General features: G+C 36.4%; 1 protein-coding gene across 5 annotated transcripts in view; it reads left to right on the top strand.

Annotated features, from left to right (window-relative positions):
* The first annotated feature begins 781 nt into the window (after nucleotides 1–781).
* Nucleotides 782–20,254, top strand: part of aff4 (AF4/FMR2 family, member 4) — a 33,309-nt gene continuing 13,836 nt past the window's right edge. Inside the window, exons 1-2 of one of the 5 annotated variants that reach the window (XM_028466215.1) lie at nucleotides 782–1,086; nucleotides 15,895–16,024. In XM_028466215.1, the coding sequence (XP_028322016.1) occupies nucleotides 15,899–16,024 (126 nt within the window). In that variant the 5' untranslated portion in view covers nucleotides 782–1,086; nucleotides 15,895–15,898. Of the gene's footprint in view, nucleotides 1,087–11,765; nucleotides 12,002–15,894; nucleotides 16,025–18,018; nucleotides 18,743–20,254 lie in introns of those variants that run through there. The other 4 variants (XM_028466214.1, XM_028466217.1, XM_028466216.1 and 1 more) reach the window with 4 other exon arrangements.

Genomic DNA, 20,254 nt, shown 5'->3' with positions numbered 1-20,254 from the left:
TTATTGCCTCAAAGATGTAATGAAAGTTTAATTAAAGTGTTTGGTTATCGTTCATAGCATTACACCACAACAAACTCCTTGGAGTTGTTTTTTCTTCTTTTTTTCTAATTTTATCAGAAACATAGAAAAAAAAAAAACAATGACAAATCACAAAATCCAATATCACAACAAAAGATAAGCAGTGATATTTATACCTCCAAAAACCTTTTGGGAGCAGATTGCACTTCAACATTATCTGAGAGTATTTAAAGAAACATGTTAACTATAGTGCACGATTGTAAAACATTCTAAAACTATAACAATAAATATGGAAATACACAGGAATAAATAAGTAAAGAAAAAATAAAAGATGTCCATTACAACAATAGAAATAACAAAAAGAGATTAGCATCATTTGAAAAATAAGAATAAACAAGGGAATTACAATAAGTTGTATTTTTATTTTTTAATGCTTTTTTAATAACCAAAAAAAATAAATAAATAGATTTTTAAGGCAGGGGGATTTTGCCATGTGTGATTTATGTACTGTATTTATAATTTAGCTATAATCATAATATCATTTACCAGAATTTTAGTTTTTTTGTTTTTGTTTTGTTTTTTTCAATAAAAAATTTCAATCAATCTGTATAGTTCAGAAAGAGGAAAAAGTCTATGTTCACAGATTTGACAGATAATTTTGGTGTATTGCACAAATTCCTTGGAGTACTTGTTTGTTTTCTTTTATTTGGCCGGGTTTAGTAATTTCCTACGGTTGTGAATGCAGCACTGCTCGCCTCATCCATGCATCCTCTGCTGTCTGTCTACCTGCGGGCTGCTCAACTTAGCTAGTCAGTCTTCCCTCATCCACCGCTTCTCTCCTGGAGAAACACCATGGACGGCAGGCGGAATGACTTCTCTGCCCTTTCACTCTCGATGCACGGTTGTGTCGTGAGGGGAAGATGAAGGCTGTCCGCGTGCTGCCGGTATTTTAGCCGTGAAAGCGTTAAAACTCATTCCGTTTTGCGTCTAAAGTGGAAGTGGAAAAGACAAAGAGAAAAGGAGCTCTCCAATAGCTAGAATGGTTTGGGCCTAAAAAGAAGACAAGAGGTAAGGATGACGAACACTACTAAATACCCTGTGTGGAGATTGACTGTTCTCACCTGGTTCCTGACCTTTTTTGACGGTTGTTAATTTATATTTCAGCTACATAAATCACGGTGTTTGTCAGCAGGCTAGCCGCTAGCATAGCCCCCTGAAGCTGTTAGCCGGGATTGGCTAGCTGGAGTGCTCTAAAATAATAACAATAATAGGTCCTAAAGCAAGTGTTACCGTTCAAGATTGAAGCATTTTTAAATGTTCATGAGAAAGAAAAGTGATCGCATGAATGGAGTTGGGGTGATAAAGGCAGTTTGTCCATGTGTTGGTGAAACATGACAGCGATGGTGAACGTGTTTTTGTTCCTGTGTTGTTGGCTAACAGGTCATGACGTCTGATGTTTGTGTTTGGTGTGGTTACAGGACTCAGACTTCTGGTTTTTTTCCGTGTGATCAATTTAACTTAAGCATGTTCATCTTATTGTATTATTATTATTATTATTATTATTATATTTTTACTGTAATATATATATAGCTCTCTAGTTTCGTTTTATTTCATAATGATTCATTTCTCAACATAGTCCTGATATGACCTGAAATTAATACATCACCCATTTTCTCCACAAAACTTGATTTTGAATCTTGTAAAGACAATTGACAAAGAACGTATGAAAATAACTTAATTTTTATTCAAATATAAAAGCAGTGCTGATAAACCCTTATGATCTACAGTTTGAACGCAGGATTGTCTGCATATGAGAAACTTTAATGGCGGTGGCTACCAGTACGTAATACGTGTCAATAGACTGATAGTCTATCGTCCGCATTGCCCCTCATTGGCCAGTTTAGGTCACGTGATAGGTGCACCACGTGACTTAAAGTTCCGTCAGTTTTATTTTAGCTCATATTTATTTTTAGATACGCCGCAAACCCTTTTATTTTAGCCCCAACCCTGTTATTTTAAAAAGTGTCTGGAGGTATGTCAAATGTAACCATAGCCCCCCGGACTATAGCTACATTTCTGTGCCAGGATAGTAAAGTGGTCTAAGGCGCCAACGTGGGTTTCGCTAACCTGGGTTCGAATCCCACATTTGACAAATCATTTTTTTTTTCATTTTAACATATTTAACACTGCAAATTCCACTTTTAAAACTACATATCCGACAAAAATAAACGTTTTAGGGATTTTTTTCACATGGATAGACTGCCGTTATGTAGATGCCCATTACGTACTAGGAGACACTTCCAGATTTAATTGCATTGTTTTTCATGAAGCTTTTCAAATATTTGTGCATTGTTTTTAGTCACTTAAATTTCATTGGTTTTAATCAGGCTCTGTTAAAAACATCTCTGATTGATAATGGATCCACCAAATTCAATTTATATTATTGATTATTTTTGTGACCCTGCAATTTTATTAATACTGTATAAATTTATTTTTATTTTTTTATTTATTCAGTTTATTTCCGACATGGTTACATTCACTTTTTTTTTTTTTTTTTTTGTACATGCCGAAAAAGGAGACGAGAGAAGCAGTTTGCTTATCTGGGTCCCGTCCCCTGTTTTACCATCGCAAATTTACATGGGTTTACATGTCTCTCTGGTCAAACATAAATCTTCATATACCTATCATCTTTATTTGTAAAGTACTAATTCAGGCTGGCCTGTTGACATTTACTGAGATATTTCTCCGATAATAAGGCAGGAAAACAGTTTTGCATGTTGTCAAAGATACAGTTAAGGAAGGGTCTTTATCTGAATACAGAATCTTTTTAAAAGCTCCTCGGGAGAAACCCCACCATGATGTGCTCACACCAGAAAAACTGTAAAATCCTGGATGGACGTACTATGAATCTAGACTGAAACAATTAATTTTTTTACACTAAGTTTGTATTTTTCCGTCATGATACAAATGAATTAGTCTAAATAAAGATGCCAGTAGAGCAGAGACTGGCTTGGTTACATGTCTAAAACAAAAAAAAGTAGTTTCTACTGCTTAACTGAAAAACAAAAATCATACTCTGTGCAAAATAAACTTGATCAATAAGATTTTTGTAGCTCACAGACACATTATACAGTAATCTGTTTCAACAAACTCGACAATTGTGTGACTTATACTAATACAAGAAGCACAATTAATATTAGGAACCCAGTGAAAATAGTTTTTACACAGTGGAAAAAGAAAAATAATAGCTTGCTTTTTCTCACTGAGAAACTGAAACTTTTTCTTAACATGTATTTTTTTATGTCAAGTCCCTTTCCCTTTAATTTGAATAGAAAAAAATAATACTGTGAAGGCCAAACAAAGTGCGTCTTTGTGTGCTGTGGTCTGGCAAGCAGACAGCTGATGTGCCCTTTTTCTTTCTTGGAAGCCATTTTAAACTATACAGTGGGGGGGGGGGGGGGGGGGTAGAGATGTCATTATTTTTAGAGTTCCTCTCTCAACAGTCAATTGTCATATCAGATATATGTGCACGTAGAGGCTCACAGGCTACGCATGGAGCCACCGCGAGAGAAGGTAACGGCTTTATCTCAGTTGACACAACACGGTTGGTAAACGCTGAGGTCACGAACTCTGCTGAATAAGGGAAACAGAGCTTTAGCGTGGAGGTAGTCACGTTGGCTTGTTTTAGTTGTGGTTGTGTGTGTTGTTGTAGTAAACAGTTCAGTGGAATATGTTGTGATTCTTTCCATGTGCTATATCGCAGCTAATTTTAATCACAGACATAAATTACAACTGTCGGAAAAGTCCACTAAATAATTTAGGAATGCTTATGGGTTTAGTGAATTTTAAGGTAGATCTGCTTTTCAACTAAAAGAATGTGGGCCTATTTTTTAACCTTGGGGCACAGATCTGAGTGAAGGTTACGTGTTTTCTTTGAATGTCCTTATTAGAGGAGGAAATATGTGTGTCTAATTGTTTCTTCTAACTGTCCAGGCTGTAATCTACGACGGCATTTTAGTGCCACATTAAAATGAAAAGAAACCTGAAGCACTACGAGATTAAAGTCATAATTATTAGAGATTAAAGTTGTAATATTTTGGGATTAAAGTTGTAATTTATGAGAATGAAGCCGTATCTTTAAAAAAAACTTCTAATTCCCTGTTAAAGTGAAGGCAACTAACACCGATAGCTCTTAAAACGGCCGGTTCCTCTTCCGCAAAAGAGTCTATTTGTTCCATATCAGTCTGGGTCTTTCTTCAGAACAAACGCAAATGTCTCCAAAGTCCCTTTAAAGTACACAGACAAGATCCTGTTTGTATTAAAATTTTATGCTCATAAAATTATTACTTTATTCTCGAAATATTACAACTTTATTCTCGAAATATTACAACTTTAACCTTAAAATATTACGACTTTAACCTATAAGTATTACAGCTTTGATCTTGAAATATTATTACTTTAATCTCCTAAAATTACGATGTTAGTAAAATTAGGGGTGATCCGATATCGATATCGGATATCGGTCCGATATTAGCCTGAAAATTAATATCGGATTCAAATTTCCGGATTCTCCATTATTTTTTCTCCCAAATCCTTTTTTATTTATTTTATTCAATTATAGAATACTGTAGATATTATGTTGAAAGTTAGAATGTATGTAATCAATTGGTTAATAATAAATGAGTCAGTTTTTCTCATACCTACTGTTGCTGACTATTGTTCTCTGTTTGAGTAACATCACTTGATCAAGCCTGTTCTAACATTCCACACTACAAAATAAATAATTGTTTCTTTATAAATAAAAAAAAAAAGTATGTATGATTCATGCTGATATCGATATCGGCCGATACGCAAGGCTATCATATCGAAAATGAAAAGATTGTATCGGGACATCCCTAATTAAAATACGTCTTTATTCTCATAAAATTACAACTTTATTCTGGAAATAGTACGACTTAAATCTCGTAGTGCTCATATTTCTTTTTATTTTAATATGGCCCTAATAAGCCTTTGTAGTAATCCGTAACCCTGACTCTGCTGGAATGTGTAAAATATAGATTGATGATTTGATGCTTGCAACACCAGCTTAATATTTTCGCCATAATATTTGTCCACAATACTTTGTGACCTAACAACAACTAGACCTAGACCAATTGCAAGACTCATTATTGATTGAAACCCTTTCAGTTCCACAACAGTAAATGGAGAATATTAGTTCTATGTGATTAGCTTCTAATAGGGACTGTAAAACTTGCTGAGTCTTCTAGTTTGTCTTTCAAATATGAATAATTATTCCCCCTTTTTGTTTTGAAAGCGAGCATAATGCTTCATCATTAGGTATACAACATTTATTTGATGTGCTCCCTAATCCTGAGGTCTTCACTTGTCCACTGTGGTGGGTTGAAGGATGAGGGCAGCCAGATGTTCTGGGTCTGGGATTCAAATCAGTGTCTCACCCTAACGCCATCATTCATGTTACGTAGCCTTACTGGGCGACAGCTGATAAAATATTAATGACACTTTTAGTCTACTACTTGTTTAAAAAAACACTTACAAGGCTTGTGTAAATATTTTTGATCTTGTAGCAAAATGTTAACAGGCTGGAACTGTTCCAAATGAGGTTTCTGACCACAAGGATGGAGCATGTGACTGATGATGATGATTTGGTGTGATAGCTTTGGATGACCGTTAGAGAACATAAAGCAAGAGGCGTGAGGACAAGTGAGGTCACTCTCAGTTGAAAATGGCTCTAGGAGCCAGTGTAAACAACCTACCTGTCTGGACTAATGTGGAGCCACATGGTCCCTGTGACGCAGCTCACTGTGAGAGCCTCTTCGTTGCTGCTTTTAGGTTTCACTTGGAGTCTGTCGCTGAACTTTGTCCTTTGATGATAAGGCAGGACATGATCTGTCAAGGTGTTGCACGTTTTCTAGGGGTGGGAACCTCTGGGTACCTCACAACACGATACGTGATGCAAAGCTCACGATAACGATTATCTCATGATATGACAATACTGCGATTAGCAATATGTTGGTCAGAAATCAATCTACGATCATCTACGACCTAACAAGAAAAAAAAAAAGATTAAGTGAAAAAATACAATTTTTATTTTATATCTCTGAAAGACAATAATTGAAAAAGTGTCCTATGAACAGTGACACTATTTTAGTGCAACATTTCTGTAAATAAGGGTCAACATACCAATGTAAATGAATAAGTATCTCCAATAGTGATTTCTGTAAACAAAAAAATGGGTCTTTCTTACCAGTGACATCATTATAGTGCAATATTCCAGTAAACAAATTATTGGTTCCTTCAAGAAATCGCCGTATCGAGTTATTGTCACACTCCCAACGTTTTCTTTGGCTGTGTCCTTCCTATTGTACAATAGTTGACCTATTCTCAGGTTTTGAGTGGCTGGATGTTTGGGGAACACAAGCCTATTTTCAACTCCAACTGATTGAAGAAAGACTGCTGGACTTTCTTTGAATGAAGTACCGTAATTTCCGGACTATAAGCCGCTACTTTTTTCTCACGCTTTGAACCCTGCGGCTTAAACAATGACGCGCTAAATTGTGGATTTTTTCTGTTTTATAAGCTTCATACCGCCAAAAATTGAGCTCGAACCATCACATTAGACCAGGTGGAACAATGAAAATGTTAACATTAAATCGTTCTTGCTCTCACTGAATCATTCTGATCACTCATTTTGTCATGATACACACTGCCTTATCATAGCGACGATGCGGTGAATTGATCTCAGCTCCGTCTACAGTAAAAGTCAGCCAGTTTTTAATAGTAGCAGAACAGCATGAAGTTGTCAAATCACCACGTTGGATTTGTTCAGAAGCGATCGCATCCGTATCCTGACTCAGAGTCCGACTCGTTGTGATCACTCCGGTAGTTCACAAAAAGAAGAGCGGACAAAGCGATGTATCAGTCTGGTTCCAGTAAAAAGTGACCATAAAAAGCTGTAAATGGACTGATTTGTAGACGTGGGGCAGTGAGGAGGTGACTTAATGTAGTACAAAATAAAGTATCAGTTGAAACCTAAAAGAGTACAGCAGCCCGCATACCTGCCCGTTCTGATTGGCCAAGTTGTCTGAAGGGCACCCTCATCAGCCAATAGAGTGCGGTCTTTGTTAGGCTGCGTCGTTTGTGTGGTATTTACTCAGAAAATTGCAAAATTTTTGTAATATGGCCAATAAAACAGTGTGTAAATTACGGTAGATTTCGGAGAACGCTTCATATTCTCCCATTACCTGTTGATGTATTTCTTCTGTTTTCTTTGTTATACAGATCATGCTCCATTTTACATCCTTATTTAATCCCTATTTCTAGTCGGTTACAATCTAATCGGTCTATTACAAAGACATCTTGGAAAATGAGTTGTTTAAAGACTATTTGGTAGATTGACAGTTTAATTAGCCTGAATCTAATCAGAGATCAGAACCTCTTTTTTTTTGTTTTTCTCTCTCTCGCTTTCTCGTTCTTTTCATCCTGCAGCAACGTTGCTAACGCGGCAGAAAAACGTGCTACTTGCTGTGTCCTGACCTCGTGCATCTGTTCCTCAGCTTTTGTTCTGTGGATGTGAGTTAAGCTCTCTGGAGGCTGAGCAGTCCTGTGAAGGTGAAGCTTATTAAAAGGCCATTTTACCTCAGAGCTGCCATAGATGTGAGCTCTGAGATATTCTCTTTATCACACTGATGTGTAGACCACACGCAAAGCTCCAGACTCCTGCTGTTGCAGCATCAATTTCAGCGTTCTAAAACAGCGATGGGTTTTTTTAAAATTTGAGCTACACTTCTATTTTTTTTGTTTTTTTGTTTTTTTGAAAGAAATGAGCTATTTTGTAGAAAATATCAGATAATCAAAGGAAAACACCTCTGCTGCTTTTGCTTCTGAGAGAGAACAGGATATCGCAAGCTCCAAGTCTGTTTTTTGATTATAACATAATCAATACATTTGACGATTATACCCAACAGATTATGCCTTGTCATGGCTCTCCAAATATGATTGTTTTTTTAGTATTGCAGAACATTTGTTTGTTTGAGTGCATTTGCTCCTGTTTTTCTAAAACGTTGAATCAAGTTTATTAATTTATTCATGTAAATTGTTAACACTACAGCAGTTATTGGGCTGTATGAGCTTGAACTGACTCCAAGGTCTGACAAACCGCAGGTAAACCATTTCCTTACCAACGACCTCATTTACTGTCAGAAAACAAAACGCAGTCAAGCCAAACAAAAATAATAACACTGTCACAGTTGAAACTTAATGAATATTAGAGAGAACACTTTCACCAGTTTCTAAACTTTGGTCATTTATGTTGATAACATAAAATCTTTTAACATTGAAAAGACTGTTTTTGCTTTTGTTTTTTGTTTTTTATTATGCCACATTTTAGGGATCATGCACTGTACTTTAGTTTAAACTCAGAAAATGTTGACAAATTTAAAAAGAAACACCCTGTTCATCTAGGTTTATAGAGTCATCTAATGAAGTTAATCATAGTTTTTCATTTCTTAAATTAAGTTCTAGTTAGCAAAACACTTACATGATCATTACTGAAAAACAAACGCACATCTACCAAACTTAGCATTAATTACATTTTGTGTAGATGACTAATGATGGTATGTTAAATCAACTCAAAGTCACAACTCAATGAACATATCATTTCTTTAAAGAAAGTCCCCACTTACTCCACGTGATACACATTTTGTTGTGTTTCCCTATATAAACACCTCTTGGAAAGCTTCCTGTGCAAAAAAGAAGCTTGAATGACGCAGATCCTTTTGGAATTGCTGCCAAGACTTTTGACATATAACATCGGGTGTTATGTTCCGCTCACTGTGCAGCACAAAACGCCTCAACATTGTCTTCTCGCTGCTGACATTAGCTTTGATGGAAGTTTTGTCAGTTAAATTGACTATTTACAACAGAAAGTACATGTTTTCTAATAAAAATGGCAAAACGAATGCTAAGGTTCAGCTACTAAAAGTCTTTTAATCAGTCTTTACAAGCTTTTATTGAGAGTTGAAGACAACATGAAAGGCTATAGTGAAGCAGCCATGATTAAAGTGTAAATAAGGAGCAGTCACAGCACCTGGTCCTGGTTGGTAAATGTTAAACCTCCCCCTTGATTCAGATGCTGTTAACCTGCTGGGTGTAGCTAATCTGGGGAGGGACTCTTTTGAAATGTATGAAACCTGCCAGGATAATGGAACAGAAGCATTGTTTACACTACTCGTCAATCAAACCTTTTAATCAGGTATTGATATGTTAGTTGTTGCTTAACTGTAGAAGCACTGAAGCAGAATTGTGCAAGAGCTCATTTGGTAAAAGACCTTCAAAGATCATCAACTAAAACTAAACGCCATGTTTATTAATGTATGATACAAAACTGTGGAGTTCTTTGGAGAGAAGTCATAACTTTGTTTAGTAACAGATTCATGTTTTGTTTACGTCGTCTTGTATCTAAGGGTTGTTTTTGTTTTGTTTTTTTTTTACACTTTTTGACTTTGTGGCATGTGTTTTTGACAGCAGTCTTTCCCAAACAGCTGCTTATAGGAGATGAGTTTTTAGGCTTCGGGTGGACACTCCCACAGGAATTCCTGCAGTCAGCAGGTTTGCTTAGAAAGCACCAGTGCTAGTGGCTCTAGCCTGCCCATCTGGACCTTTTAATGAGAATCTGCTCTTCACATTATAGAATGTTCTTTATGTATTGTTCTTACAAAGTCAACCAAACCTGCACTTTTTCCAAATATTACTAGCAGTTATCTTTGTTGTATGTTGTAATCTACTAACGCATTTAAAGATATGCATTCATTTCTTAGATGACTCAGAACTTAAAAATGATCTGCTTTTAGCGAAAGTAAATCCCTTAAAACATTTAATTTGGGAAGTGACCTTTTTCTCAACAGAAAAACATTTCTAAGTACATTGGCTGTAAAGACAAGCAGCTGTTCTCTTTCTAGTGCCATTTCTATCAATTTATCAATGTGTTTAACAACCATAAATTAAGTTTCTCCTAGTTTTGAATGTCCTATTTTGTTTTTACTGTCACTTCAAGGTTTGTTTTTACATTTTTGGAAATCTCGAATATTGGAAAGCATCCTATCTTATCAATACTTCCTATGAATCAACGAGAATATGTCTTCCCTTTGCTGGAATATTGTAGAGTATTAAAAAGAATACTGCAGATGATTTAGCAAAAGGCTCATTTTAATCAGAAGTATTTTGTTTGGGAGAGCATTCTTAAATAATAATGTTTAAATGAATAAATAAATACATTTGTAATTCCACCTCCTTATTTTAGTCAGGGTTTGCACCTATCTAAACTGATGCAAAGCAGAAGACGAGGTATAATGGACAACTTCATTCATGTGATAGAAACTGCATATATTACAAAGTTCCAATGTGTGTGAATAGTCAACACAAGGAAAAAAACCAAGGGATGTAAAGGATCACCCCAAAATTCCCCAAAGGCAATGCTAGTACCCACTAAAATAGAAATTAAGACCATATGAAAATAGCAGACTACAATGTGGTTTTAATGTAGTTGATGTAAAGTAAATACTGTAGTCCTGTGTCATTATCTTGTTGTTAAATCTTTTAACTTCAAGTGAACTCACAAAAATAATTATTGATACAGTTATTAGGAGACCAAGAGTCATATAAATATAAATTAAAAAGTACTATTAAAAGTAGTCAGAAAGACAACTGGACTAAAGGAGGTTTCATCTTTTATTTGAAAGGCTTCTTTAATTCAGTTTGTTTGTTGTTTGAAAGTAATTATAAGATTTAAAGCTTTTTTTCGGCTGATTATTTTAGTGTTTTCTGTCCTAGAATAGATCAAATGTCACTACAAGCAATCAGAAGTGTCTCAAAATCATCACATGACACATTTATAATTTGTAAGCTTGTGTCCTCTTTGCGTTTACTGCCGCTGACTGGCTCTAATGTGTGTCCCAGCCAACACATGCTGGAAACTCGCTCCTGACTCCAAACGGGCTGCACGGGTGCTCTGCCCCGGCGTTCTCTGAGCATAGTGGGGGGAGGAATGGAGGGTGGTTGTTGACGGAAAGACTTTCTGTGATTGGCTGGGTCACCGTGAGGGCTGTGACATCACATGGAGGAGGAGGTGGCTGGCGGTGTAAAATAACATGTCCTTTTATGGGGAGGAAGTGGACCGTGCCATTCTAGGAGCGAGGTAAGATTCTTTCCCCACCTCTCACGGTTCCCTCAGTGGTGTTTTTACTCTTTTATAAATTAATATTAACAAGAAACTCACCTAACCACGCAAATCTGTCTGTAATGATTATTTAATTTTTAATGCAGCACTTGTTTTACAATATGTTACAAACCCTTCCTTCAGATAATTCACACTTTAGTTATTTGATCTAAAAAGTTTTTAACATTTTTTTTTTTTTTTAACACGCATTTTCCATCTTGCTTGCATCCTCAAAGATTCAAATCATCTGAGCTGTTTTCCCAATTATTAAATCTTTGATTCATTAGTTTTTCACCTCATTTAAACCCCTTAAATATTTACCCATCAGCCCCTCTTTCTTTGCCCCTCTCGCTCACCATTCATGCATTAACCTCAAAGTACCCCGAACAGAAACAAAAGCAGCCGTTGACACCTAAACCTAACATGTGACCACCCCCGCCGTTCTCAGACATGGTACGTCCCAAGAATGAGCAGCTCCCCTCCCTGAGTCAGATTTGTCTCTACTCCAAGGAAATGCACTGTACCTTCCAGTCGAGTAAAGACACTGTGGTTACACTCTTATAGCTGGACTACCACAGATCCATCCAGAGAAAAAAGAGCCAGGCTTTCGTTACTGAAGAAGGCCCGAGGGCTAACTTAAGCTGACAAGTCATGAGAAGAATACTTTGGAATCCCTTGGAGATCTTCTGAACCCTCCTCCCCTCCTCCTTCCAATGTTTCAGTGGTTGGGGCCATGGCCTCTCAGCCAGGGTAAGAAAGGCACAACTAGTTAGCTGCGTTAAAGACTTGCCTTATTGTTTTTGTTTAAATACAACACCTACGTTCTCATTTCTTTTTAAGCACAGGTTCTTATCAAATGTTTAGATGGCCCTGTGTAATGGCTGTGACACTGTGACGCCCTGCCCTGTGTTCATAGTGCTCAGATAACCATCAGCTCTCTTTTTTTTCTGCTTGTTGCAAACATGGCCTGGATGTTATGTTGTGTGTTAAAGACCGAGTGCCTTTTTTTTTTTTTAAAAGGAGTACAGAGCGAACTATCTCTTTAGCTCCACAGACTTTGACCTTTGCAGTTGGCTACTATTAACTAGAATCAAGCCAGCTCTCCACTAGCTAATGATAATTTCAATTTTTGATAAAGTCTCTTAACAAAAGGCCATCTCTTTACTAGAGCAACTTTACATTTGACCTTTAACAACTGTCAGAAACTGTCTTAAGCCTGGGGTGATTGTGGAGAACTTGTTTGTAGTTTTGAAAACTCAGGTTATTGTAAAACTTTTACCTGTTTTCCTCAGTAACACGAAAGTTACGCTCAGCCAATCTTTTTTTATACTTGAATCCGACTATTAACCTCAAGATTTTTCTCTATAATTATGACTAAGACGCATACTCTGATCTTGCATCACTTTGTAGTTTTTTTTTTTTTTTGTGTGTGCAGTTTGGGAGTTCCTGTGTACGCATGTAACACAAGCAGTGTATATTGTTCATTACCAGGGTTCAGTGGCAATATTTGCTTCAAAACGTCTCATGAGCGAAAAAGTGAAAATGTTTGGCACGTTGTGGCTGTCCAGAACTAATGTTTGATTTAAGAATGGATTACAATCTTACTTTTGTTTATTCTTACTATCTGCACTTTTTAGCAGTATTCCAACAAGACATTCCTAGCCAGATTTGTACCGGTATATTTAAGGGCTTTATTCCTAATCAATGGAACATAAATCCAGTTGGTGGTCATTTATTGTAAATACAACGTTTTTCAACCTTGTATTGTCCTAAGAAATGATTATTTGCATCTTTGTTTTGACTATTCTATCATGTGTTGACTACTTTTACGTTTTGTTTTTGACTCTGACTGTGATCATATTATTATTAGTATTTATTTTGACTTGCTTTTCTTGACAGCACTGGTTGAGTTTTGGCTTCTGGCAGAAGGTTTTGAAGGCTATTTTGAAAACAGGTTGTACTGATAGGTTTGGGCCACATTCATTAATCTTAGGCTTCCAGTTTTGTTGGTTTAGATATACATTTTTGATTAATCTTACTAGTTTCAGACTTGAAAAAGCCTGCTTAGTATTTCATTTTTAGGGGAGCTAAGTTACTCTAACTGAATGTGAAAAAGTTAAACTTTTGTTTGACTTCTCTGTTTATTTCAGTTTGTTGATTGGTATATTTTTAATGAAAACATTCTTGAGAGTCATTTTCGCATCTCTTTACACATTTCCATTTTGTTTCTGTTTCATCTGCTTTCCCTAATCAATACAGTCAATTAACTTCCCGAAATCGTGCCAAACATACCTAATTCGGTTACTGGAGTTCATCCATCCATTCATTTTCTGATCCTCTTGCTCCTTTTTTTTCAAAGTGGTTAACGGAGTCACATGTTGTAAGTAATTTCATATTTATACACAGCAGAAATGCGCTCAAATAAGCATGCACTGTCTAAGATAACTATTACACGATGTTCTACATAAAAAAAAATTGTAGAACTGTATGATATTGTCCAAACACGTCTGTGAGGGTTTAGTACATGTCCTATAGCTATTTCCATTTTAAGTAGTGAAGTCCATCATATCGCATCAAATTTTTGCTCAAGAATTTACATTTCCGTGTCTCTAAACACCCTTTTACAGTGACATTTACATGTTTTTCCCAAAAAAAAACTTGCATGTGAGGCTATAATCTGTGCCATGCTACTTGATTGATTTTGCTTAAATAATAATAATATTGCCATTTCAGTTTCAGGAAAGCAATTTTGTAATTTCCATCCAATTTCGCGTTCATGGAAAATCAGAGACCCTAGTTCAACTTTATGAGACTTAACTCACACTTTGAATACTTGCTTATTTAACCACAAACCAAAGTAAACCTTTAGTCTGTTTTAACTCATTTATATATTCACAAGAGTAGCCGTCGGTACAAGACAGCAAAACATTCATACTTCATTCAAACCTTGTCAAGCCATTTAGTTAGAAACAGTCACACAACAAAGGAACGTTGCCATTGGTTGATTGCTTTTCAAAGTGGGCCTAATTCACACTGTAAGCTCATCACCCTAGCCTCAACCAGACTAATATCACACTGTCACTCTGTTTGACACTCTAAACATTGAATCTTAAAACATATTTGACATCTAGAGCCAGAAAGACTTCAGAATAAAGTTATTGGTTATTGGCTTTTGTTTTGCTTCCTGTTTGCTGTGTGTGAGAGCCAGATGAATACCATACTGGGCCATACTGGGTTGTGGCCATGTGTAAATGACTGTTGTCTGTACCATGTAATCAGAAAATTGGTTTAATTTTAGTAATTTGTCATTATTGAGATGATGACCATAAGCTTGGCTCTGATCATAGTTTTAGACCATTCAGTAAGAAACACAGTACTGATTTATGACGCATGCCTTAACAATGGCTGGTTGTCTTTGTCAGGAGGTGAATTCCTTACTTAAATGTGATGTCTCTACATAGAATGAATCATACTACCGGTACATGTTAATACGAACTGTTGAGGCTCATGTTTCTGTAAAACTCTTCATTGTGTAATCACTTGTGAACGTCACTCTTCACTGTTGTAACTGAATGTTCATACCCTCTGTCATCATCTTACTCGTATTTATTAAGGATTACAAACACCCATATGGGATGTATTTATACACCGGGAGGACTTCCACAGCTTGCTGTTTAATCGCACATTGTCAACAGTCTTAAAGTCATTGTTGTCACTGTCAGAGCCGGCAGCCGTCGACTTGAACCGGGAGGCGACACGCCTGCCTGACAATATGCCCATTTTTTATTTTCAAAACTCTGTCCTAATATTGTGTTAAAGAAGGAGAACGGCAGGGGAGGAAGCATAGCCTGCCTGTTCTAATGACCATTTAACGCTGGAAGTGGTGTTCATCGACGCATTTCATGTCAGTGTCCTGCGCAAATTAAGAAGATATTAACAGCTTTGGCCTTTTAATCTCTAGTGGTGTATAGTATACAGTTTTATGACGTGCGATGCCACTTGTGTACTCTGGTGTTGATCCATGTTTCTGCCTGGAGGAGAACAGGCCATAAAATGCCCTTCTGCCTTGATGTTTGTACTGCTCATAGCATACGTGTGTACTCAGAGGGAAATAAGGGCAGAGTCATAATACACAAAGCAAAGAGTTTCAGCCATAGTAAAACAGGCCAGTGCTATCTGTTTGATCTTTATTTTTCACCTTCAAAAATGTTTACAAGTACAAATAAACAAGGTTTTAATATTTTTTGTACCATGAAAGAAGTATTAAATGACCTTTACTAAATTTGATTGTAAGTAGTTTCAGATGTTGCAGAATTTTCTGTCAACCATCTGCACAAGGAGATTATTTGCAGGACATGTAATCTACGCCAGGGTCCAGTCTACACAGCGAGTATAAGCTTATTAGAGACTTTCACCACAGGTCAACTCCACCAATCCACTGTTAATGATGTATTGGGATTCACCAATACTGGCACAAACATTTGATTGCAGGTTGTTGTTGTTGTTCGGTCAGTGTCTTGGATACATTCTCACAGATTTGCCCGATAGTGTTATTGTTGTTCAGCTATCACATAAGACCTTTTACTTTCTGTCTTCGCTGCTAGTTTATCTCGAATTTTGTCTTATCCTTCTTTAACCTATAGCAACATGAACCGAGAGGACCGGAATGTGCTCCGAATGAAAGAAAGAGAAAGGAGAAATCAAGAAATCCAGCAGGGAGGAGGAGAGGCCTTTCCAGCAAATTCCCCTCTCTTTCCAGAACCCTACAAAGTGGTAAGTTCAGCTCCCCTCCACTCGTGGCACGTAATCGATCGGTGGTTAAGAGGAAGACATGTGCATAGGCAGGAAGTAAGAACTGCACATGTAACCACGAGAAGTCACTCGTCCTCTTTGCTTTGTGAAACAGCACATTTTGGTTCTGTTTGTTCACGAATCTTTGTGTGTATATTATATATCCCTAGTGGAATAGCAGTTGTTCTTCAATTCTTATTTGTGTTTGTAACACAAGTAATGATTGTGGGTTTAAATTTTTCTTTTTCTGTTATAAGCTTTTGTTGGTAGTACAGTTATGTAGACAATAGATTTTTTTTTGTGTGTTTTTTTCTTTCTTACATATATTTTTATGATGTTTGTATTGCTTTCACCAATGCATTGGTCAAAACTCTTTGAAATTTGTTGAATTGGTTTCATTTTAAAGGTTCTTCTTTGAGGTTTTTTCATCTAGTATTGTAATTCAAAAAGAAACACAGATAAAAAAAATAAAGTAAATAATTATTTTTAGACATAGCGGTCTGTGAAAATGCTTGTATTTCCTCAGGAATTGCCTTAATTTCCTAAAAGTAGTAATAATGGCCAACCGACATTTTAACTCTTTCACACCTGCATTGGAAAACCTGACATTTAGTTCAGTATTAAAGACCGTGTAAAGCAAATTCTGACATTTTCTTCTAAACATGTTAAATAGGTCATAAATGTATTCCTTAAAACATTTACAAAGCCATTCAACCATTTATAATTTAATTGTGGAGCTAGGCTTCAAGAAGTGTTTCCAATTTCTGTGTTCAGGATGTAATGGGCGGGTGAGAAATCCTTGCCGCGTTTCGTAACGGACCCATTATTAACATAAACTGGACCCTGCTGCTGAAGCACACCAGACGTCCACGGCCTCCAGCGGGCGCAATTTGGAATCCCTAGCCAAAAACAAACCACATATTAGGGCTCAGGGGAATAAAACGCATCTGCTGGTGCCACATTTATTTGCCTCTAGAGGGCGCAGTTCTGACTCCCCCCGGGAGGGATGCACATATTCGGAGTCGGGCAGAACAGACCTTTCCACTGATATCTTGTTTGGCCCGATCCAAGCACTTTTGGAAGCACCATTAACGCTGGAGCCGCTTTCACATTGCTCTCTCTCATAGACACAGTAAGGAGGCGGCGCCCTTCCCTTGCGTGGGTGTGGTTCCAGCGCCTCTAATTGACGCGCCCCCAGCTTCTCAGAGCAGAGAGAAGTGCTTGCTTTTCCATGACTTTCAGACCTAATTTTAACTACTTGATGATTTTTTTTCATCTTTCAAATTTGGCTCAGTGGTTATTGACACATGTTTCTGTGGTGTGACAAACTCATAACATAAATTTATTTCTGCTTTTCACGGACTTTAAATGTTTTAATTTTAGTTTTCTTTCTCTTCTGTTCATTTTGATTGTCTTTTCTTCTGCTGACAATTACATTATGGTTGCCCAGTCTCTGCAAATGAAACTGTATTGTAACTGTAAATATTTAACGCTAGCTAAAACTTGCTTTGCTTTACCTACAGGAAAGCACCTTTTGCCTCGTCCAAGCAATTCTGCTTCAAATTTTTAAAAAGCTTTTGAATGATCCTTAGAATAAATGTGAAGAACTTGGAATGTGGTTTTAGTTTTAATGAAGTTATTAATGTTTTATACTTTTGTAAAACACAAAGCCTTCTGCTGTTGTGTTCTTGAATCTCTGTGTATGATTTTTTTTTTTCCTTTTAGTTCTTGTACTGTATATGTTTTTTAAGTATAGTTAATACATTTGGAAAAAGTTTAGGAGAAACATATCTGATTATATTCTATCAACAAGGATGCTTACATTTTTATTTAGGTGGTTAACGCTTCGTTCACAGTGGAATTTGTTAATCAAACAACATTCACCACTCGTACATACAGTACATTTCTGGTTGCACACATTGGACTTTTTTTCGTAGTGCTTCTCATCAAATAGTTATTTTGTATTCCAATGTTTTAAAGTAAACAAAAGAAAAAGGGTGAATCCACATTTTATGCTCAAATACTCTCCTACATGTAGGCCAGCCAGCACTGGCCCCGCCAATATAATTGTAAAGAGGATTTGAGTTCTCTGTGCTGGTCTAATCTTTGCCACTAACCAGATTTGAGCAGATGTAAGTGGCTCCTCGCCTCAGCCAGCATTGGCCATCAAAGAGGCAGTAAGGAATGCGTCCTGACAGGTTGGGCATAGAAAAGCCACCCGTGGTGAGTGATGAGTTTTGGGGCGTGTGTTTTGATCCTCAACAAAAGTAAACAATGGCCAAAAAAAAAGTCCATGGCCTTTCCAGATAAAAAAAATTAATTTGTATATACAGTGCTTAGAAATTAGTCAAATAAAAAAAAAAAAAAATGCCTCACAGGGCCTGACGAGCAGGAAAAACAAATTCCTGTCCAACTTTTTCGTACTTTGTACCACAGGTTTACTGGTTGTGTGTGCTTCTTATGTAAGCTTGAGCCTTTTTTTCCTCCCCCCCCTTTTTTAAAGTGTTCTGCTTGAAAAGCCATGTGTGCACACAGCTGCAGCTTCCCAGATGTAAACCAGGACAGCGGTCATATTTCGATGGTGGATGGTTCATGCACTCACTCAGCTGCACAAGAAGAGCAGCTAATTCTATGTCTGAAGACATACCTCAGTCACACAAGGATGGATAATGTTTCAGGAAACTAAATGATATTACACAGGTGATGATAGAGCACAATGTTTAAGTTGTTACTATATATGGTTCCATTACCAACAGCACTATTGTAGTGAGACTCAGCTAAGCAAACAGAAACTAAGTATTTACTAATTGCAGGAAAAAAGTCAAATGTACCACTTCACTGTATCATACTTATTTAGGTTTAGATATATCAAATATGATTTTGAAACTTTTTACCCATTTTAACTAGTTTCAATTCAATTATTTTGTATTATTATTTATTTTGCTGTATTTAATTTTATTGGCTCTTTTAGTGCATCAAATAATCAGTTTGAATTGATTTTCCTTTAAATGCCCCGATATCGATTGATAAAATCCTAAAATAGATAATATATTACTGTACGTCTTTCCTACCATATGTACTGCAGTGTCGTTGTGGGCTTACTACTTGTTGTAAACATGACTATTTTTTGTACTGCACCAATTAAAAGTTACTTACTACCAGGGTTGGGGTCAATTGTAATTATAATTGTGTAATTGATAGTTAATTGCAATTATGGCATAATTATATTGTAATTTAAAAAATCTGTTAATCGTAATTGTATTTATACTGTAATTGAGTTCAGATAATTGACTTTGTATTTGTAATTCCCAATTCAATTATAATTTATCGTAAAACTGGGGAATACTGTTATAGTTCTATGTACAGTTCTACACATATGTAGTTAACAATTAATAAAATATGTTTCATTTTACGCTTTCCCACATCTTAGCATAAAATAAATGAAAAATCTAGAAGTATACTGACAGAAAAAAGGCTCAGATTCCCACACCAAAAATATTAATACCAATGTTTTCATTGATAAGGAAGCCGAACAAGGTAATCAACAGATAGGACAGTTATTAGTGTGTTTTACAGCTGATTTACGACTCATCAGAGATGCTAACACATGAGGAAGGTTAACTTTTATGAGGTTATTTATTCCAGGTTCAGTAATTTAGTAATTGAGAACATAATTGTAATTGACGTACTGAGGAAAAAAGTAATTGTAATGCTGGTGAAAAAATGCTGGTCACTGAAATCGTAATTGAATTGCAATTGAACATGGGTAATTGAAGATGTAATAGTAACTGAAAAATGTAATTGACCCCAACCCTGCTTTCTACTATTTACAATATTAGATCTCAGATAATTTCTTCCATATTCAAGTAAAACTGATGCTGTGACTGAAGTACTCTCAACCAATCAAAAATCATCTTGGATCTTTTTGGGAAATCAGAAAAACCACTCTGGTCACTTTTGCAAAGTTTCCATTTGGGTTATTACGGAGATCTCACAAAGTTAATACCAAACAAACAGCAGAAAGCATGGTACACAATCGCACACAATGAGGACAGAATGCCTCTTGTTTTAAAACCCACGACCTTCGACCTCAAGAGTGACCATTTTTACAGCATAATCTGTATCTAATAAAACACACGTGTGCTGTTTTTTCCCCAAAGATTGGTAGTTGCATTTTGTTGGTAGAACAAAAAAAGTCTGAATCTATTTTCT

Source organism: Gouania willdenowi, chromosome 14, assembly GCF_900634775.1.
Source record: "Gouania willdenowi chromosome 14, fGouWil2.1, whole genome shotgun sequence".
NCBI lineage: Eukaryota > Metazoa > Chordata > Actinopteri > Blenniiformes > Gobiesocidae > Gouania > Gouania willdenowi.
The sequence above is the reverse complement of the archived record's forward strand: the minus strand, read 5'-3'. Positions and strand labels throughout refer to the sequence as shown.